Genomic DNA, 23652 nt, shown 5'->3' on the forward strand with positions numbered 1-23652 from the left:
ATTGCAAATTTGTTTTAACGCCACTAATTTCTTTAACACATTAAAACAATCCATCTTCTGGAGGTTGCTCCAGGATCAGTGTTGAAGCTGGAGTGAAGATACTGGTAGGAGGTTAAATAACCTTACGTTCAATTTTAGCGAAGAAAAACTGTCATGTCCATTTTCAAAGGGGTCCCTTGACCTCTGACCTCCAGATCAGTGAATGTAAATGGGTTCTATGGGTACCCACGAGTCTCCCCTTTACAGACATGCCCACTTTATGATAATCAAATGCAGTTTGGGGCAAGTATTAGTCAAGTCAGCACACTGACTCAGTGTGTCTTTAGTTAGATGTCTGAAATAAGGTCTGTGGTTAACACCAGCTGAAGAGATTTTAGTGTTTTATTCTACGACAAAATATGTCAATAAATACACCACTGGTGAATTTTGGAGTCTTTATACATCTTAAAAAAGGCGGTTGCTAACAAGTGGCTAAATGAGACTACTAAACATCATCAGGCCGATTCGTCCTCCTATAGCATAGTGGTGGTGGCGTGCAGTCATGTGCCTGTGGTGTAGTTTGATTATAGCCTAACGTTAGCTCCTTACTTCTGGTGATTGCATTCACACTTCATAAATCATAAAAAAAAGTCATAAAGTGGTGTTCATTAGTGGAGATTATCTTGCTGAACAAAACATGTCAGTATCATAAACGTTTGTTTGCCACTGAGATTATTTTCTGCAATAATCCAAAACCCAATGGGACAATCCCATTGGCAGTTAGTGGAGGGAACCAGGGAGATGATCACTTCCTGTTAGTGGAGGGAACCAGGGAGATGATCACTTCCTGTTAGTGGAGGTTAACCAGGGAGATGATCACTTCCTGTTAGTGGAGGTTAACCAGGGAGATGATCACTTCCTGTTAGTGGAGGGAACCAGGGAGATGATCACTTCCTGTTAGTGGAGGTTAACCAGGGAGATGATCACTTCCTGTTAGTGGAGGGAACCAGGGAGATGATCACTTCCTGTTAGTGGAGGTTAACCAGGGAGATGATCACTTCCTGTTAGTGGAGGTTAACCAGGGAGATGATCACTTCCTGTTAGCGGAGGTTAACCAGGGAGATGATCACTTCCTGTTAGCGGAGGGAACCAGGGAGATGATCACTTCCTGTTAGCGGAGGGAACCAGGGAGATGATCACTTCCTGTTAGTGAAGGTTAACCAGGGAGATGATCACTTCCTGTTAGTGGAGGTTAACCAGGGAGATGATCACTTCCTGTTAGCGGAGGGAACCAGGGAGATGATCACTTCCTGTTAGCGGAGGGAACCAGGTAGATGATCACTTCCTGTTAGTGGAGGGAATGCTAAGGGGATGCTAACTTCCTGGTCGGCCATCATCCCTGCAGCACGCTGTTACAAATGACACAAACACTCATTGATCTGCCATGTGTGCATCTCACACACTGAGACACAAAAACTAGCAACCAGCCTCCCCATCAATTTGGGATGCGGTTGCTATAGCAACAGCTTATGCTCACCCTTTGATGTGGTGCCAAGAATGAATAAGAGGGTGGGATTTGGGTGGATGTCTTATGTGTATCAGAGTATTGATGCTGAGGCAGCAGCCTACCACCCACCACTGATTGGTCCCGCTCAGCCTCTGTGTTTATGCTCCATCTTCATGTGCTCATGTGTGTTCTACCTGTTGGCCTTGAGGTTTCGAAGTCGAGCCTCCAGGTCGTTGAGGAGATTCACTTTCTTGCAGCACTGAGAACAGTAGATGTCCAGCAGCTCACTGTTGTACAGTTGACGCATCTTCTGAGGAGTCTGCCCAGCACTGCAAAGACAAACAATACATCAATATATAGAATGCTATATATGCTAATAATAAGAGATAAGTAAGATAGATATTAAATACAGTTGGTTGCAACTGTCTTACCACAGCAGGACAGGGGCTTCATTTTGTGATGCTCGGACCATACAGTATATACCAGTGGCAATGGTACAACTCAACCATTCATTCATCCATCGGCCCTTTTTAAATGTTCTGAAGGTCACAGTAAACACCTGCTATTAATGCCAGTTAATGCTGTGCAATAGCTGCCTCTGTGTATGATTGGCTCTTTATATGTACACATCTCACCCCACTTCAATAAAGATGGATAAATATAAATTAACTGAGGCACTCTGGTGTATATTAGATTTAGTTTTATTGTAAATAACCTAAGAGGAAATTTAAATTTAAATTTAAAGGGCGGGTCCAGGTTCTGTATCTTCCCAGTGGTGTTCTTCATGTATTCAGATCCCCACATTGAACATTCTGGTGAAAGTATGTATGTTTTAGCATCAAAATACTATTTTCCCTTCAAGCCCTTCTAAAAACGTTTTCCCACATGGTGACCTGATGTATGTTTCTGCATGATGACGCTGCTACATGTACAGTATATATTAGGGGTAGAACGGTTCGTGTAATTGACCCGAACCATTCGGTTCAGGACGTTCGGTTCGGTTCGCAACATCCTTTCGGTTCGCCGTTACCCAAACAGCTGTTTATGTGGACTACTCGCACGCAGGGAACAGAAACTCTGGAGCGTGAGTTTTACCCGGAAAATTTTGGCAGTGTACCAGGAATGGTAGCAGAGCTGTAGCGACCAGTAGCTCATGATAGTCAAGCTAAACTGTTTACACACAACGATTTATGTCAAACTGTACGCAGACATTGCTCACCTGAAGTCGGGTTTATATGTGGACACTTGAAATATTTAATTATGACGGCATCACCCGAATGTGTCGATCAGCGGAGCGCAACAAAAGCAGACTGGACGGAGAGTCCGTTCCCCCCACAGAATAGAATAGAATAGAATAGAATAGAATAGAATAGAATAGAAAGCTTTATTGTCATTGTATTAAGCATTCATCCCACTGCAGATTCACACCGTGCCAAAGTAATATCTAATGTTATAAGAGTGTTTATCGCTGCATATACGACCACACTCCATCATAAACAATACAGAATTAATAATATCTAATGCTATAAGAGTGTTTATCGCTGCATATACGACCACACTCCATCATAAACAATACAGAATTAATAATATCTAATGCTATAAGAGTGTTTATCGCTACATATACGACCACACTCCATCATAAACAATACAGAATTAATAATATCTAATACTATAAGAGTGTTTATCGCTACATATACGACCACACTCCATCATAAACAATACAGAATTAATAATATCTAATACTATAAGAGTGTTTATCGCTACATATACGACCACACTCCATCATAAACAATACAGAATTAATAATATCTAATACTATAAGAGTGTTTATCGCTACATATACGACCACACTCCATCATTAACAATACAGAATTAATAATATCTAATGCTATAAGAGTGTTCATCGCTGCATATACGACCACACTCCATCATTAACAATACAGAATTAAAGCAGATGGTCAAAGAGCGTGAGCCTTCACGTGTGAATGTTAGTCTGTTGTGCCGGCCCTGTAGAAACTAGCATAAGCAGCAGTTGAAGATTTACCAACAGCCTTAAGATGGAACATTACATTTACATTACAGACATTTGTGATTTTATTTATTTTTATTTATTTTTTCTTATTGACAATATGTCAGTATTTGAGTGCCTTAACTGTTATAGTAAGAATTATGACCAATGAGCCGCTGTTGAATGAGTGGGAGATAAAGACGCGCCCCCTTTATGAGAGCCACACAGGGAGCATCTCTCCGGAGCACTGACACAAGCAGTGACACATTGGAAACTGGAGAGGGACAACAGCACAATCCCTGTAATGTGTTTTATATTTATTAATTATTTTTAACTAACACAGTGGTACAGAAATCCAACCGTATTCCTCCAAATACTGCACTGTTTGAGTGGAAAAACTAATCTTTCAATTAAGAGCTGATAATCAGGGAATTGAGACATACTGTATGTTATACTGGCTTTTTATTGTTGTTTTTTTTAGCATAGTTCTGGTTGAGCTTATGCTTCAATTTATGTCCTGCCAGTTGATAGTCTTAGTCTATAATTACATCATATTTATATGAAAAACATGTATAAATATGTTTATACTAATTACTGTAGAAGACCTATTCTTTCAATTAAGATTTTATCAATGAAGAAGTGTTGATGTTGTTTTTGGAAGCCATACTTTTGTTAAGGCAAACATTTGTTAACTTATTTTTGCCAAAGAAATGAAAAGCATGTTGAAATCAGAAATTGACCTCCTTGCTGTACCATAAATGTACCGAACCCAAAACCGTGACCCCAAAACCGTGATATGAACCCAACCGTGAATATTGTGAACCGTTCCACCCCTAGTATATATACATCCTTATAGTCAGTGTATTACTACAGTATATATACATCCTTATAGTCAGTGTATTAATACAGTATATATACATCCTTATAGTCACTGTATTAATACAGTATATATACATCCTTATAGTCAGTGTATTAATACAGTATATATACATCCTTATAGTCACTGTATTAATACAGTATATATACATCCTTATAGTCACTGTATTAATACAGTTACTTAGATGGCGGTCGGCGTGCTGCCAGTCTGGGGAAGCAGACAGAGTACCGACAGGAAGCTAAGCGATGTACTGATGTGGATGCCACGTTAATTCAGATCAGAAAGTCACACAATAACACAAACTAACTAACCGATGGATGCAGCGGTAGACCAGCTACTCCTGTGTTCTGAGAGGTAGAATTACTGGTTTTATGAATGGAGTCTGGTGGCTTTGAAGACAGAGTTAGAACAGCTTCAGTCCCCCGATGGAGAGGTCTGTCTGACGGTGAGGTAAAGCGGTGAAAATATTCTAAATAATAAATAATATTCTAAAAATAGATTACACTTAAACTGATATTGATTTTATTTTAGGTGGCTGAAATCGTTTTTTCTGCTGCTCCCGTCCACAGCCGCTTTACCTTGCCATCAGTTAGCCCTTTCTGATCATATCGCTCTCCTCAAAGCCACCAGACTCCATTCACAAAAGCTGGAATTTTAATTTGTAGAACACAAAAGTATATATAGTATACAATGCAACTTCAAAAAAATCCAAACTAACCCTTTTAGTTAATCCCAAACTTAACCCAGCTAACGTTGACTCAGCTAGTGCTAGCGTTCACATCATTCATAACCTTATTGATAGCTCACTGTGGTAACCTACATCACTGCTGCATGCTAACGGCTCAGTGAGTATTAACATTTGGAAAAAAAAAACACAACAGAGCGCAGATGTACTTTGCTTAAAGGGTGGGTCCAACTATAAATCAATTCAAGAAGATCTACAAAACAAAGTTTTTGAGATACAGGGATGAGGACAGGGCCTCGTCTCTCTCAGCACTGTGACGCTTGCTGTTGACGTGGTAACTATGGTGATTATATACTTTCCTTAGAGTCTGAATGGAGTTTGGAACACAGACAAGCCAAGAAAAAGTCTTACTAGGAAAACAAAAAGTGACTCCTGTTACATCTTCAACATATGAGTGTGTGTGTGATTCAGTGTGTATGTGTGTGTGTGTGCGTGTATCTGGACCACCGACCTGGAGGGAAGGGAGGATCCCAGGTCTGAGAAGCCATTTGTTCTGGTGTCTTCTTCAGGGCAAGGGCTGCTGGGAGTAAAGTCCACATCCTCCCCCTCACCGTAGTCCTCAAACTGCTCCTCCCCGGAGATGACTGACGCAGACGCCGAGCCAATCAGGTGGCTAGGGTTGCACAGCAGGAAGTACAGGAAAGGGGTTCATTTAAAACATCAGGTCACACTTAAATCTAAACAAAGTAAAGTTAAGTGACCTCTGACCCTAGGTCAGTGTTTCTGTGACTGACCCGTCTCGCCGTGTTGGATCCAAAGAGTCGGAGCTGCTGCCGTTTTCAGCGCTGCTATCCATGTCACACTCCCCGTCAGCACCACAACCCTCGCCATACACACTGCATTCTGGGTAGGAGCGTGTACACATGATGATGGGAGGGCCCAGCTTGGCCTCACCGTTCTACAGATATACAAACAAGAAGACACATACTGTCTTGGTGAGAGGAGAGTCAGGATTCACAGCACACTCAGTGGCAGCTTTTTAAGCGTTAGCGCTCTTTTATGTACAAGCTACTGCATCACTCAGTACTGCATCACTCAGTACTAAGACACAGTACCCAGTACTGTGTCTTAGTACTGAGTACTTCATCACTCAGTACTAAGACACAGTTTGAGTTGAACTTGAAGGTACTTCAACTTTACTGTTAATCACAGGGCAACTGGCAGGAAAACCCACGATATCTCAGGGTGATGTAGTACTGGTACTTGGGTATTAATGCCAAGAGGCTCTTCTCCTTTCTCAGTTTGTACATCCTTGATTCCTTTCCTCACCTCCTCTCCTCTTAGTCTCTCCCTCCTGAGATGTGAGCGGAGGAGGAGAGGAAGAGACTATTTTATCAGTCTATACTTTTAATACAAATAGTAAATAACAAATAAATGACCCCTGCAATAGTAATCTACAGTTTTATCAATAATCTGTAAATATTGAGTCAACAGTTCATCAGGAACCCTGAGACAAATTGGACACCTTTTAAATGTAATTATTAGGGTTGTCAATCAATTCAAATAGTTAATCACACTGTTCTAAATGTACCTTAAAGGGAGATTTGTCAAGTATTTAATACTCTTATCAACATGGGAGTGGACAAATATGCTGCTTTATGTATGTAATGTATGTATATATTTATATTGTAAATCAATTTAAAACACAAAAAAATGACAGATATGGTCCAGAAACCCTCACAGGTACTGCATTTAGCATAAAACATATGCTCAAATCATAACATGGCAAACTGCAGCCCACTCAAGTACCCATAGAACCTATTTTCACTCACATATCTGGAGGTCAGAGGTCAAGAGATCCCTTTGAAAAATGGCCATGATAGTTTTTCCGCGCCAACTTTGGAGCGGTATTTAACCTCCTTCATGACGTTAGTATGACATGGTTGGTACCGATGGATTCATCAGGTTTATAGTTTCATATGAAACCAGTATCTTTTAGCTTTAAAACTGAGCCGCTACAACCTAAAAATCACATTAATACGTTAAATACATGAGTGGCGTTAAAACAAATGTGTGTTCTGCCCTGATACAAAACCCTCTGACCTTAAACCTTGTTAAAGCATCGGTTCTAATTTAAACCTCAAGTAAGATAGTGACACAGCAACTGGTCCACAGGTGCAGTTTAAACCACATGTAATCAAATATGTCTCTAAGAGAAATCAATTCAGCTTGCAGACACCTTGTGATACTACAGTGCACGTTTAGCATTTGACCTGGAGACGGTCTCCTGGGCTGATTCATCGCAGACAGAGTGGGACATGGCATCATGCCTCAGATCTGTGTGTCATCTATTATGCACGAGCATGTCTGGCTTCACCCAACTGAGGTACCAGGGCAGGGTACACACCTGTCACACACGCACGCACGCAGGCAGGCAGGCAGGCAGGCAGGCACGCACGCACGCACACACACCCCCCCATCTGCAATTACAAAACAGGTGCTTTCCTCCTGATTTTACTGGAGTCTTTGGTTCGTGTTTTTCATGTGTCCACAGACAGTCCACCAGAGACGGTGTGGTCTCTGAGGGACAGCGGAGTAGCTTTCATTCATCAATTATACACATGTTTTTGTCTGAGATGAAGAGGAGTGTGTGGAGATATGGATCTATAACAAAGAGACCAGGAGGATGTGTTCTCTAATGCTGACCTTACACTGAGGCCAAGTTTAGAGTAAAATCACAATATTTAACCCCGACAGTGAAGGAAGACATACATCATTTAATGAATTGTAGTGTTTAGTGTTCAGTCCCTCATAAGACAAACCAGTAGACATTGTGCTGGTTAGTGACGTGCATGTTTACACTGCTGTCACAACACCACAACGCTGTGTAGTGTGGGTTATTCCCAAAAGCAAAGTGTGCAGAGTAACTCTGAACAACTGTGTGAATCCACAATGACCAGCACCACACTGCACGCACCACTCAGAAGGATAAAAGGTGGAAGATGTCCCGCCCCCCCAACAGGTGCAACACAATTGAGAGCAGAGTGAGGAAGATGTCAATCAAGCACAGTCTGCACACACACCTGAGAAGAGATCTAATCAGCCTAACCAAGTGAGAACACCTGTGTGGACCAGTGGATCAAGAACTTTAGTTTGATTATTCAAATAAATTCAATCACAGAAATGACATGTTTCACTTCCAGGACTAACACCATTGTAAAACCAGTGTGTGTGTGTGTGTGTGTGTGTGTGTGTGATCTGAATAAACATACGGTATCCTTTATGATGGAGGTAGGACCAGAATCCACTGAGCTCCTGAAGCCTCAAGGCTCACACACACATGTAGCGCTGCAGCTGGTTCACATTTGAAAACACACCGATGATTTAGCTGGGACAAAGCCACACCTCTCTCTCTCTCTCTCTCTCTCTCTCTCTCTCTCTCTCTCTCTCTCTCTCTCTCTCGTTGCTAAGCAACTGTTCAGTTTGGCTGATCCCTATGGTGGGGATAACACACAGTACACACAGCAACATACGATATATTGCATATTCATTGATATTTTTGTGCCATTTATGGAACTGTGCATGGAGCCTAAATCAGAGTGTATGGAAGCCAATTTCTGCCAGGAAAAGAAAAAAAAAAGATGCAATGTTAGGAGTGATAAAAATAAATAAATACTGTATGGCAACATTTTGAATAGGAAACAAAAAAAGACAGTTAGTCAGTCAAATTTTGCCTTACTATCTCATAATCCTCAAAAAATATTAAGAGTTAGGAATGATACAAAATAAAAATGCTTATTGTAACTCAGATTGATAACTCTCTACTATGGAGGACGGAAGCTGCCAAAATCAAAAATAAATAAATAACTCAATGACATACGTTAAGTGACAGCCCCCTCATTTGTATAATGAGGTAGAAATACATAAAGAAATGTGTAAAGAAATGTGTGAAGAAAAGAATACAGAAATAAATAAGTTTGGGGAAATAAATAAAGGGTGAAATGCAAAGGGAAAATTGTGCAGAAATAAATAAATACACACATTTAAAGATAAATATAAAATAAATGAAAACAAATATACATATTTAAAAAATAAATAAATGCATTTAAAAATTAATACAAATAAATAAATAAAAGGGAAAACTTAACTTAAGAGTAAATAAATAAGGGAATTAATACAAACATAAATAAATAAAGAACCAAATTAAAACAGAAATACCAATTTATGTGTCATTTTATCAATTAACTAATATCTGCATTTATTTTTATAATATGTTTTGCTACATTTAATGACATTTATTTATTCATCATCATTCGTCATTTATTTTTTTATTTTTTTATTTTGGCAGGTTCTGTCCTCCATTGTATGGTGGGGAGAGGGATGGCTGGACTACCTTGCTTAGCCTGCCGCCACCAAACTTAACACAATGGTGAGAAACGGTCCCACTGTCTGTCCCATACGGAGACACTGGAAGGATTATCTAGACTGTTTAGGTTGTGGCTTTGTCCAGTTATACCGTCCAATGAAAATCTATCAAGGCCTGTATAGAGCTGAGTTATTTTACATTCTGCTTTATTCCAACACCTTCTCACTCCCAACTCATCAAATACAGCGGCTACGCTTCAAACTATGACGCTTTAGGTAACCCTCTAGTGTCAGTTTAGGACGTGTCAGGACGGGCTGTCAGTTTCCACTCGTTACATGCATAATGTCTTTTCAAAATAATAATACTTCATAATAAACTTCCAACATAGGTTTACTTAGCTTTTAGGTTTACTTACGCAAAAAAACTACTTGATTAGGCTTAGTAAAGGATTTTGGTTTGGGTTAAATTCATAAAAAAAAATCATTAAACTAACAATATGTAGCTCTGACAGCTACCGTTTAAAATGGGTAACAGCAGTGCAAATTCAAAACACTGGAGCCGTGGCCCGTACATTCCTCCGGTGGGACAGAAAGCAGCGCATGTTTTCAAAATTTGAGGGTTACCCTCTAGACAAGACCACATAAAGCTTTTTTACGTGAGATACCATAGATGGCGTGCGCACTACAAGCATGCACAGAGGTGTTTATGCTTAGCTGTTGTTTGCTGCAATATGCTATGAAACGCCAGGAGGCGTACAAACCAAATATTCTGTGAATCAGCAAGAAGTCAACAAGTGGTACTGGAAAGGAAAGTATGCTGCCTGGCAACAGTAGTAAACACTAAATACCGACGTACGTACCACCAAACATTGAATTTGTGTACTGTAATTATTACTGTCGCTTACCTCCAAGTCTAAATGACTTCCTGTCTCTCGGTGCTTCCCCTCCAGTCGCCACTGTTTACATCCCACCTTCTTTAGCTTTTACTAAACCATCTCTCAGATTCTTTCACAGCCTGCAGCAGAAAGCCAGTGTGTTGACTATTTATTTATTTAAAGTATTTAATGTCATGTGACTGTCCCTGTGGTCATGTGACTGTCTCTGAGGTCTCTCATGTTCTTTAATGAGAGTATTTAATGTCATGTGATTATCCCTGAGGTCTCTCATGTTCTTTAATGAGAGTATTTGATAGGCTCGTTCGAGATGAACTGCGCCTCGCCTGAAAAGTAGACGAGATCAGGCAGCAACAGCAGGGGGCGGTGACAAAAAGCTGCGGTCAAGTCGGCCAGTTTCCAGCCATTTCGAGCAGCCAACTTCATGAAAATGGACTATGACTATATTCTTCTTGAGTATATATCCACCTTAAAGTTATAAAAGAGTCTGAAAGCTTCACCATTAGAGGGACTGGGAGATTGTACCTGGTAGATGTAACCGTTGTCAGTAACAGACGGCTGGTTAGAGGTAACACCACGAGGACCCACAGCCATCTTCAGAATCTCCTCACAACCTGGCAGGAGGAGGGTGGGAAAGGAAGGAAAGAAGAAAGAAGAAGAGGGGGAGAAATCAACTAAAACACAGTATACTACACCTCAGGAAGGTTATCAACAGTTTATGGTTTAACATTTTGGGGAAAAAATGCATTTGCTTTTTTGCTGAGAGTTAGATGAGAAGATTGAGACCACTCTCATGTCTGTAATGTAAATATGAAGCAACAGTAATTAGCTTAGCTTAGCATAAACACTGGAAATAGGGGGAAACAGCTATTGGCTCTGTCGAAAGGTAACAGAACCCACCTATCAGCACCTCTAGATGCAGATAAAAAGCAGTAATGAGCTACAGTAACTCTCTGCTGTACCTGTCTGGTACTACAGTTACATCTACTGTGCATCTCTTACCTTTAATGGCGAACACACCGTGGCAAAAGTCTTTGAAGTTGATCTTCCCGTGAGCATTAGGATCCAGGTACCTGGTTAACTTCTTCACCTGCCAGAGAAAGAAGTCCGTCACAGATCTTTACAACACAATACTGCACCCTCCACAATACTGCACCCTCCACAATACTGTACCCTCCACAATACTGCACCCTCTACACCCTCTACAATACTGCACCCTCCACAATACTGCACCCTCCACAATACTGCACCCTCTACACCCTCTACAATACTGCACCCTCCACAATACTGCACCCTCCACAATACTGCACCGTCCACAATACTGCACCCTCTACACCCTCTACAATACTGCACCCTCCACAATACTGCACCCTCTACAATACTGCACCCTCTACAATACTGCACCCTCCACAATACTGCACCCTCCACAATACTGCACCCTCTACACCCTCTACAATACTGCACCCTCCACAATACTGCACCGTCCACAATACTGCACCCTCTACACCCTCTACAATACTGCACCCTCCACAATACTGCACCCTCTACAATACTGCACCCTCCACAATACTGCACCCTCCACAATACTGCACCCTCCACAATACTGCACCCTCCACAATACTGCACCCTCTACAATACTGCACCCTCCACAATACTGCACCCTCCACAATACTGCACCCTCTACACCCTCTACAATACTGCACAATACTGCACCCTCCACAATACTGCACCCTCTACAATACTGCACCCTCCACAATACTGCACCCTCCACAATACTGCACCCTCTACACCCTCTACAATACTGCACAATACTGCACCCTCCACAATACTGCACCCTCTACACCCTCCACAATACTGCACAATACTGCACCCTCCACAATACTGCACAATACTGCACCCTCTACAATACTGCACCCTCTACAATACTGCACAATACTGCACCCTCCACAATACTGCACCCTCTACACCCTCTACAATACTGCACCCTCCACAATACTGCACAATACTGCACCCTCCACAATACTGCACCCTCCACAATACTGCACCCTCTACAATACTGCACCCTCTACATTACTGCACCCTCTACAATACTGCACCCTCCAAAATACTGCACCCTCTACAATACTGCACCCTCCACAATACTGCACAATACTGCACCCTTCACAATACTATACCCTCTACACCTTCTACAATACTGCACCCTCCACAATACTGCACCCTCCACAATACTGCACCCTCTACAATACTGCACCCTCCACAATACTGCACCCTCCACAATACTGCACCCTCTACACCCTCTACAATACTGCACCTTCCACAATACTGCACCCTCTACAATACTGCACCCTCTACACCCTCTACAATACTGCACCCTCCACAATACTGCACCCTCTACATTACTGCACCCTCCACAATACTGCACCCTCTACATTACTGCACCCTCTACAATACTGCACCCTCTACATTACTGCACCCTCTACAATACTGCACCCTCCACAATACTGCACCCTCCACAATACTGCACCCTCCACAATACTGCACCCTCTACATTACTGCACCCTCTACAATACTGCACAATACTGCACCCTCCACAATACTACACCCTCCACAATACTGTACCCTCTACAATACTGCACCCTCCACAATACTGCACCCTCTACAATACTGCACCCTCCATAATACTGAACCCTCTACAATACTGCACCCTCTGCACCCTCCACAATACTGCACCCTCCACAATACCGCACAATACCTCACCCTCCACAATACTGCATCCTCTAAAATACTGCACCCTCTACACCCTCTACAATACTGCACCCTCCACAATACTGCACCCTCCACAATACTGCACCCTCTACAATACTGCACCCTCCACAATACTGCACAATACCTCACCCTCCACAATACTGCATCCTCTACAATACTGCACCCTCTACAATACTGCACCCTCCACAATACTGCACCCTCTACAATACTGCACCCTCCACAATACTGCACCCTCTACAATACTGCACAATACTGCACCCTCCACAATACTGCACCCTCTACAATACTGCACCCTCCACAATACTGCACAATACTGCACCCTCCACAATACTGCACCCTCTACAATACTGCACCCTCCACGATACTGCACCCTCCACAATACTGCACCCTCTACAATACTGCACCCTCCACAATACTGCACCCTCCACAATACTGCACCCTCCACAATACTGCACAATACTGCACCCTCCACAATACTGCACAATACTGCACCCTCTACAATACTGCACCCTCCACGATACTGCACCCTCCACAATACTGCACCCTCTACAATACTGCACAATACTGCACCCTCCACAATACTGCACAATACTGCACCCTCTACAATACTGCACCCTCCACAATACTGCACAATACTGCACCCTCTACAATACTGCACCCTCTACAATACTGCACAATACTGCAGCCTCCACAATACTGCACCCTCCACAATACTGCACCCTCTACAATACTGCACCCTCCACAATACTGCACCCTCTACAATACTGCACAATACTGCAGCCTCCACAATACTACACAATACTGCACCCTCCACAATACTGCACCCTCTACAATACTGCACCCTCCACAATACTGCACCCTCTACAATACTGCACAATACTGCAGCCTCCACAATACTACACCCTCCACAATACTGCACCCTCCACAATACTGCACCCTCTACAATACTGCACCCTCTATAATACTGCACAATACTGCACCCTCTACAATACTGCACCCTCCACAATACTGCACCCTCCACAATACTGCACCCTCTATAATACTGCACAATACTGCACTCTCCACAATACTGCACCCTCTACAATACTGCACCCTCGACAATACTGCACCTTCCACAATACTTCACCCTCCACAATACTGCACCCTCCACGATACTGCACCCTCCACAATACTGCACCCTCTACAATACTGCACCCTCTGCAATACTGTACAATACTGCACCCTCTACAATACTGTACAATACTGCACCCTCCACAATACTGCACCCTCTACAATACTGCACCCTCCACAATACTGCACCCTCCACAATACTGCACCCTCTATCCTCAGACTGGGGCATTAGGCATTAGGTCAGACGTTGTGGTACAACCCTCTTTAACATACTGCTGCATATTAAAGGTTCTCTATACGACATTCAGAGCATTAATACAGCAGAAAAAACACCTATTTGCTATGTAAAGATATATGGGCCTTTCACACTCATCATTTCCAACAGCTTGCATGGCACAACGGCTTATTGCTGCGCCGCGCACGTTAGTGCATGTGATTCCCTATGTGTGTGCCCCACTGGCTAGCTCACGGCCGCCACTCTGCACTGCTCTCCTACGGCGGCTGCAGCTGATAACGCCATCCCGACCAACGGCATCGCCATGGAAACTAACGCCCACCCTACGGTTCCCCCTCAGGTTAACACTGTTAGCTCTGGAAGCACTGTTTCTGTTGTTTGCACTGTTGGTGCCGTTAGCACCGGTAGCTGTTATAGCTGCTGGCTCAGTCGTCTCCATGTCGAGAGCAATGTGGAGGCAATCTCTCAATCACAGATCATTGTAAAATGTGTTTTCAGCCATGGTATCGACGTGGCTCTGTGGATGTCAATGCCTGTTGGTTGGTTGGTCGGTTGACCGACCACTTTTTCTCATTTTGAAAATGAAGATGATAATTTGCTACAGATATGATCATCTAGCGCCACCAGCCGGTCAACATGTTCATCAGCCCCATACTTTGGTTTATGACTAAATACCTGTAAAACTAATGACATTCATATCAGCCTCAGCTGTACTTCTTAAAGTTAGCATGCTAACACGCTAAACTGAAATGGTGAATACAGTAAACATTATACCTGCTTAGCATCAGTTTGCTAACACTGTGATTGTGAGCATACAGTATGACATGCTAACGTTAAAGTTTAGCTCAAAGCACCACTGTGAAGCGTATGAGCCCCCACCCCAACAATTTCTGTAACTTCTGCACAACATTCACACACCCACTTCCCAATGTGCCATGGTGAGAGAGTAAGCAGGGTTTGAACTTCTTTCGCTTTCATTCTTTACATAACTATGAATGAATGCCAACACTTTGAATATGTCCACTGGAAAGAGTGTCCAAGTGTCCACTGTTAAACAACACATAGTGTCCCATCATCCCAGCGTCCCAGCGTCCCAGCCCCCTCTGTGACCTTGTATCTTCTGCAGGCTTACTCACATTGCTTTTTTTTTACATATAGTTTTGGCTAAAGGCTCTTTACATAGAGCACATCATGATTCACAGGAAAATATAAAAACAACCTTAATAGTGTGTGTATGCCTGTTCAAAATGCCTCTGTATAAGACGCATCTGTTATAGAACTATCATTCAAATTTAGGAAGATTCCAGTTTTATGTAGCTGAACGCAAATCATCCCAGCCAGAGCTGCAGCTCATTGTAAAATTATACAAAAATAGTTCTGCTTCTGTACTAAAGTCACATTGCCCGTCCAAATGACAACATATATACTGTATATATACAGTATGTACAGTATATACAGTATACTGTATATATCTCCACTCTGCATTTCTTTGTGATAATAGATTCTCTCAGCCAACATGAAACCCTTTCCAGAGAGATTTTCTCCTCATCTAGAGAGCAAACAATGAGGAAGTGAAAACAGAGTTCCCCTCTACAGGAGGTATAAAGATGTAATGAAGGTCAAAGTTATAAAGAGTGAAAGAAGAGGAGGAACAGATGGAGGTTAAGACTGAAGGAGGAACAGAAGGAGAGAAGAAAGAAGGGAGTGAATCACACTATTAATCTGATTACTGTGAATAGCAACATTGAGTATTGGTTGGATCTAAGTGTTAACATGACTTAACCATGATGTGACACTTTCAGTGATGGGGTGCTGTATAGCCTAACTACTCTACGGTCACATCATGGCTCCCACTCTGACAGCACATGTTGTGGAGACCATCAGACACAGGCTTTGGTCTTGAAATTAGCTTTAGAGAGAGTCTGGATAAATAGATCAAAGTGTAAACTGTGGACCAACCTGAGCATCTCCACCCTCGGTTATGTTATCTCACACACACACACACACACACACACACACTCACGGAGCTCAGTGTCACATCATCATACAGGCTTAACACTGCTCGCTGTCAACATCCAACACCTACACATTCTGTAATGTTATCTCACATACACAGATAGATAGATAGACAGATAGATAGATAGATAGATAGATAGATAGATAGATAGATAGATAGATAGATAGATAGATAGATAGATAGTAACTTTATTGATCCTGAGGGAAATTCAAGTTTCCAGCATCACAGTTCCATAGTGCAAAACATGTTAGTAAAAAGGCAGTAAAAAAGTTAGTAGTGCAAAGTACAAAGTACAAAAAATATACCAGATATAAAAATACAAGGAGATGAAGAAAACTGTTAAAACTGAATATAGTGCAGGGTGACAGCTGTGATACACGACTATTATAAAAGTAAGCAGATACCAGCCAACCAATCTCATATTACAACATTATTATTCTCTAATGTCTTTGTATTTCAATTCAGAGAAAAACAGATGTTTTTATGATGCATTCAAATTATTGTTCTATCACTTGTTATAATAATTAAGGGGTGTCCCACAACATACATGTAATGTAATACATGTGTATACTGCCATATATATACATATACAGTATATATATATATACAGTATACACTATATGTCCACTACATGTCCACTTGATGGTAAGAAATGTCCTTCTGTAAGCATTATCTCTCTCTTAACGAAGGGCTTCAACCAACGATTGTTTTCATTATCAATTAATCCGTCAGTTATTTTCTCAATGAATCAATTCTTTTTTTGTTCTATGAAGTGTTGAAAAATGTCTGTCACCTCCTAAAATGTTGTGTTTGGTCCTAACAGCAGTAAGTTTCCAATTACATAAAACAGAGAAACACTTCACGTCTACAATAATGTTGAATATCTTTGGAAAATGTTGTTAGGTAATAATATACTGTATAAGAGTAATTGTTTAATATGAGATATGAAAAAAAACTAAATGTAACAAGACCCAAATAATGTTTTAGTACACAAAAAACAATATTTTCACAGTACAAATACAGAAATAACAAACATCTGTATAAAATGCATTATATGTGCTTTCATAACTTGATTACATTTGTACTGTAATAATCCACAGTGTGCATGCAGTATGAAGTATGGGAACATTTGTACTGTAATAATCCACAGTGTGCATGCAGTATGAAGTATGGGAACATTTGTACTGTAATAATCCACAGTGTGCATGCAGTATGAAGTATGGGAACATTTGTACTTTAATAAGTATGGGAACATTTGTACTTTAATAATCCACAGTGTGCATGCAGTATGCTGTATGGGAACATTTGTACTGTAATAATCCACAGTGTGCATGTAGTATGAAGTATGGGAACATTTGTACTTTAATAATCCACAGTGTGCATGCAGTATGAAGTATGGGAACATTTGTACTTTAATAATCCACAGTGTGCATGCAGTATGAAGTATGGGAACATTTGTACTGTAGTAATCCACAGTGTGCATGCAGTATGAAGTATGGGAACATTTGTACTTTAATAATCCACAGTGTGCATGCAGTATGAAGTATGGGAACATTTGTACTGTAGTAATCCACAGTGTGCATGCAGTATTCAGTATGGGAACATTTGTACTGTAATAATCCACAGTGTGCATGCAGTATGCAGTATGGGAACATCTGTACTGTAATAATCCACAGTGTGCATGCAGTATGAAGTATGGGAACATTTGTACTGTAATAATCCACAGTGTGCATGCAGTATGCAGTATGGGAACATCTGTACTGTAATAATCCACAGTGTGCATGCAGTATGCAGTATGGGAACATCTGTACTGTAATAATCCACAGTGTGCATGCAGTATGCAGTATGGGAACATCTGTACTGTAATAATCCACAGTGTGCATGCAGTATGCAGTATGGGAACATCTGTACTGTAATAATCCACAGTGTGCATGCAGTATGCAGTATGGGAACAGCAGTGTGGTGGCCTGATAAACATGAGGAATAAAGATGTTATTTATTTCATACTGTCTGTAGCAGTCTGAAGCTCACTGCAGTTAGCTAATCACCATAGAAACGGATGTTTCTGGATGTCTCTGGATGTCTCTGGATGTCTCATTGTTTTCCAAATGAAACTAATGTAAATACAGGACTGGTGCAGTGAGCTCCATCTCATAGGCCGATCATTTCATTACTTAATAACCCACCAATCCGCTCATAGACTCCTCGGGAAGCTCTCGTCACCATGGTGACAAAGAACACAGAGATGAGAGGAGCTGCGAGAGGGGAGGAGGAAGATGGAGAAGTAGCTACTTCGCTCTTAGTACGACCGAGTTATTTTTAGTAATGTGTTCAGGGTGCTCAGCTCAGCTCAGCCGCCATGACAGCTACAAGGAAAATCTACTCTTGCTGGTAGATATGGTCTATCATCCAGGATTTAGCCTGCCCCCTCTACTGATTCACATTTCTGATATGTTTCACACAGCAGTCTCCAAATAACCTGGTGAGACTAAACACAGTTAGAAGCACGTTCTGGCGGGACTGGCTGCTAGTCTTCAGTCATCAGGGTTGTGTATGTAACTCAACTAATGGACCAGTCCGCTAACACTTTATAATAACCAGCATTAAGAAATGGTTCATTGATAGTTCATTAAAATCTAGTTAATAGTTAAGTTTCTATTTACAAACCATGAAATTATAATTAATGTTTACTAATTATTAGTAATGCTATAATTGATGTTATTTTAACAGTTTATTGTTGCACACATTATAACATTTGATATACTATATTATAAGTAATTGTTAATGATAACAAAATGATATGTAAACCTTTAAAAAGTGTTTGTAAAACATATAAATATTACATAGATAGATATTTGTAATACTTTGTTAATGGTCAATAATTGGTTTGTAAACAGTCTATAAACATTATTTGGTTGACTATTATTAAGTACAACTGATGATTATAATACCTTGTTAAATGAATAATAAATACTTTGTAAAGCATCTATAAACATTACATAGATAGATATTTGTAACACTTTGTTAATGGTCAATAATTAGTTTGTAAACCATCTATAGACATTGTTTTGATGACTATTATAAAGTTACAACTGATGATTATAATACCTTGTTAAATGGTTATTAAATAAATAATCTATAAACATTATTTAGATAAATAATTAATACTTTGTCAATGGTTAATAAGGTTTCTGGTCCATCTATCTATGTAATGTTTATCGATGTTTTACTAACAATTTCTTAAAAGTTTACAAATCATTTGGTAATTACTAACAAATACTAAATATAGTATATCAAATGTAATCATGTGTGCAACAATAAACTGTTAATAAATAGTGTATTAATGTAATCAGAATGTTATTGTTATCATCTCTTATCAGCTATGATACAATATATAATTCATAAACTAATTATTTCATATTACACAAACTAATGATAAAATAACATGAATCATAGCATTACTAATAATTAGTAAACATTATTCATTTTCATTTCATGGTTTGTTAACAGTAACAGAACTATCAACTAAGTTTAATTAACTACTAATTTTTCATTTATAGATGATGGTTATTATAAAGTGTTACCACCAGTTTTAGCATAATAGGAAGTGTGAACTTTAGCCTGTTATCAGAATAATATATGTGAATTATATATGTGTTTTTTTTGTGCTTTTATATGCCGCTCATGCCGCACTCCACTAAATCTACACACAGGTACGCTCACACCTCTACGACATCCGACTACAACAAGGACCACAATGGAAAAAAGTCCTGAGACCTGTTTTGTGTTATTCTTGATGTTCTTTTCACTGTACATGTATGTTGGTGTAGTAACCATGTCAGTGTCTTTTTAAAATGAATTGTCAAATGAAAAAAACAAAAGAAAAAAAGCCCTCATCTGAACCATTAATACCATTTAAGTGAATTGCATGTTTAAGCCAATGTGCTACAGCCTATACTGGTGCTACAGCATATACTTCATATACATTATTGCTCACCATTTAGTGCCTACCACGTGTTTTAAGATTAATTTCCAAATCTTCCAGACAGCCACTGATTTTTTCAACAGGTTATGAAAATCAATTTAAGGCCTGTTTGGGATTACCTACTCCACATGAGTAGAAAAGGTCAGTTACCAAAAAGGTAACCAAAAAATAATTGCATTATATTGTTAACTTAATGAATTACGTATTTTAATTACATCTCTGTTGGTTGAATTCCATAGTATAGTAGTATAGTGAAATGAATGAAATCTGGAGACAGTGTTGGCATACACACACATCTTCAGTTACCATCCACAGTTTAATCCTCCATATGGATCCACGTTCACTCCCTATAAACAATCCCTGATAAACTGAGCAGAGAAACAGGAAGCAGCTCTCTCCAGCAAGCGGAGCCACCACTTTTAAACTAATGAAGACAGACACAGTATTTGGCTCCAAACCTGAGAATATGATAGATTCGCGAGCAGTAGAATCATGGGGTAAGCAATCAAATGATGAATCAGGAGCATCCCTGCTAGCGCCAGGAACCTGGGACCAGCGCTGAGTTATCCATGGTACTGAACCTGAGACTGGCACTACTGATTGGTGCTGAACCTGGGACTGGCGCTGAGCTATCCATGGTATTGAACCTGAGGCTGGCACTACTGAACCTGGGACTGGCACTGAGCTCTCCAAGGTACTGAACCTGAGACTGGCACTACTGAACCTGAGACTGGCACTACTGATTGGTGCTGAACCTGGGACTGGCGCTGAGCTCTCCATGGTATTGAACCTGAGGCTGGCACTACTGAACCTGGGACTGGCACTGAGCTCTCCAAGGTACTGAACCTGAGACTGGCACTACTGAACCTGAGACTGGCACTAGTGGTTGGTGCTGAACCTGGGACTGGCGCTGAGCTCTCCATGGTATTGAACCTGAGGCTGGCACTACTGAACCTGGGACTGGCACTGAGCTCTCCAAGGTACTGAACCTGAGGCTGGCACTACTGAACCTGGGACTGATGCTGAGCTCTCCATGGTACTGAACCTGAGGCTGGCACTACTGAACCTGAGACTGGCACTACTGGTTGGTGCTGAACCTGGGACAGGCGCTGAGCTCTCCATGGTACTGAACCTGAGGCTGGCACAACTGCTACTGGGACTTGTGCTGAGCTCTCCATGGTACTGAACCTGAGGCTGGCACTACTGAACCTGGGACTGGCGCTGAGCTATCCATAGTACTGGAGCTGAGAGTGGCAGTACTGAACCTGGGACTGGCGCTGAGCTCTCCATGGTACTGAACCTGAGACTGGCACTACTAAACCTGGGACTGGCGCTGAGCTATCCATAGTACTCGAGCTGAGAGTGGCAGTACTGAACCTGGGACTGGCACTGAGCTCTCCATGGTACTGAACCTGAGACTGGCGGTTATCAAATATGAATCAATATTCTGTTACTGTAATGCCTATTTCTCTCCTCAGATGTTCTCACAAACATCTTGTAGTGTACTGTTTAGCTGTAAAATGAGAAAGTTTTTATCCCGACAGCAATGTTGAGATCAGTTGAGGAAATACCAAGCACTGCCCAACAGCCAAAAGGAACGCTCTCTTTCTGAAATGACCTGTGATTGGCCAAAGTCTCCCGTCACGAGCTAGATGTTCTAAAGCCTGAAAACAGAGCCATGAGGAGGAGCAGAAGTCTAGTTATCTCTCACAACACTTGAATTACAATATGCTGAAAGGTTATTATGGGATTTTGCCCTATGATGCCAAAAATATTCTGCCTACTGCAGCTTTAACACTTCAAAGTACCCGCCAGTGTGGTAGGCGTCTATAATAGAAAGGTCTCTGCTTAATACATTCATATACAGCTATTCTTTTTTAATACCAGTAGCAGTGTTATTTGTCCCAAATTCATTAAAAAACATTTTCTCTAGTTGTAGCTTGGTGGTCTTCTGTTGAAGCCCAGTCTGCTTCACCTGGAACCGGTTCAATATCTGACACAAATCAAGAGACGGATAAACACACCAAATATACCAGCTCACGTTAGCTAGCTAGTAGCTAACGTCAGCTACTAGCCAGTTAACGTTAGCTACTAGCTAGCTAATGTCTAGGAGGTGATGACGGAGTCACTAACAGCTAACAGCTCGAGCACACCTGTGTGACATGTACACGGTTAGGACAGGCTGTGTGTTGTTGCCAGGAGCTCCATCATATATTATTATTATTATTATGATAATTATGATTATGATTCTTTATTACTAATGAACCTGATTTAAATGTCGGCTTGTAAAGGAGCTATCTCGGTCCTCCCAGCCTCTTACCTCGTCTCCTTGACCGAACTGCAGACCGAGGTCCACCAGGTGCTCCACCCGGATGAAGCCGTCAGCATCCTCGTCACACACGTCGAAAACCTCCTTGAGCCTCCGGAGGAACTGGAGGAGCTGCTCCTGGTCCGGAGCGAAGCGTCCTTCCATCGTACAGCTGGCTCCGGCGGCGGGAGATGGAGCTTTATTCTGTTAAAGAGCCGCTCTGACGGTCGCCATCATCATCATCATCATCATTCACCTCCTTCTCTGCTGCTGCTGTTGCTGCTGCTGCTCTGTGACATCAGCAGCGTCGCTTGTTCAAGAGGCGCGAGAAGTTACGGAAAAGGGCGATGATTTACGAGTAGGACACGAGGCATTGCGTCACAAACCGGCTGCCAAATAATAACCCAGGTGCCACCCGCCGAAATAACACGAGGTACCGAGCAGCTGCTTCCGTGACCTAACCTGCCCTCTCTGAACCAGAATCACAACTCTCACCCACTGCAGCTGCACTGAAAACCAGCTGGTGACGTCAACATGTAGAACTGTATGGAAGCCTAAAAAAGACTTGGGTTATGAGGTAGTAATTCAAGATGATGACTTAAAGGTCCAGTGTGTAGGATTTTGGGGGATCTATTTGCAGCAATGGAATATAATAATAACCATGTTTTCATTATAATCACCTGAAACAAAGAATGGTGTTTTGGCTACAATGAGCCCTTAATATCTCCATAGGGAGCGGGTCCCATAGATATAGATCGTAGCATATATACGTACGTAGTATATACGTAGCGTTGGACTTTGGATCAGGACTGGTCTGTAACCCTAAGTGAACGGGGAGCTGCCGTTTTTCTGGATAAAAAGCACTATAACATTTACTTTTCTCAACCGATTTCAATGAGTCGTTTTATATTCAAGCG

General features: G+C 41.3%; 1 protein-coding gene across 3 annotated transcripts in view; it reads right to left on the reverse strand.

Annotated features, from left to right (window-relative positions):
* Nucleotides 1-23180, reverse strand: part of rab11fip4a (RAB11 family interacting protein 4 (class II) a) — a 41185-nt gene extending 18005 nt beyond the window's left edge. Inside the window, exons 1-6 of one of the 3 annotated variants that reach the window (XM_037791201.1) lie at nucleotides 22748-23180; nucleotides 11317-11404; nucleotides 10840-10928; nucleotides 5851-6014; nucleotides 5568-5729; nucleotides 1681-1815 (exon numbers count right to left, since the gene is read on the reverse strand). In XM_037791201.1, coding sequence (XP_037647129.1) covers nucleotides 1681-1815; nucleotides 5568-5729; nucleotides 5851-6014; nucleotides 10840-10928; nucleotides 11317-11404; nucleotides 22748-22900 — 791 coding nt within the window. In that variant the 5' untranslated portion in view covers nucleotides 22901-23180. Of the gene's footprint in view, nucleotides 1-1680; nucleotides 1816-5567; nucleotides 5730-5850; nucleotides 6015-8328; nucleotides 8483-10839; nucleotides 10929-11316; nucleotides 11405-22747 lie in introns of those variants that run through there. The other 2 variants (XM_037791200.1, XM_037791202.1) reach the window with 2 other exon arrangements.
* Between the last annotated feature and the right edge of the window lie 472 nt (nucleotides 23181-23652).

Source organism: Sebastes umbrosus, chromosome 14 (assembly GCF_015220745.1).
Source record: "Sebastes umbrosus isolate fSebUmb1 chromosome 14, fSebUmb1.pri, whole genome shotgun sequence".
In the NCBI taxonomy this organism is placed as follows: Eukaryota; Metazoa; Chordata; class Actinopteri; order Perciformes; family Sebastidae; genus Sebastes; species Sebastes umbrosus.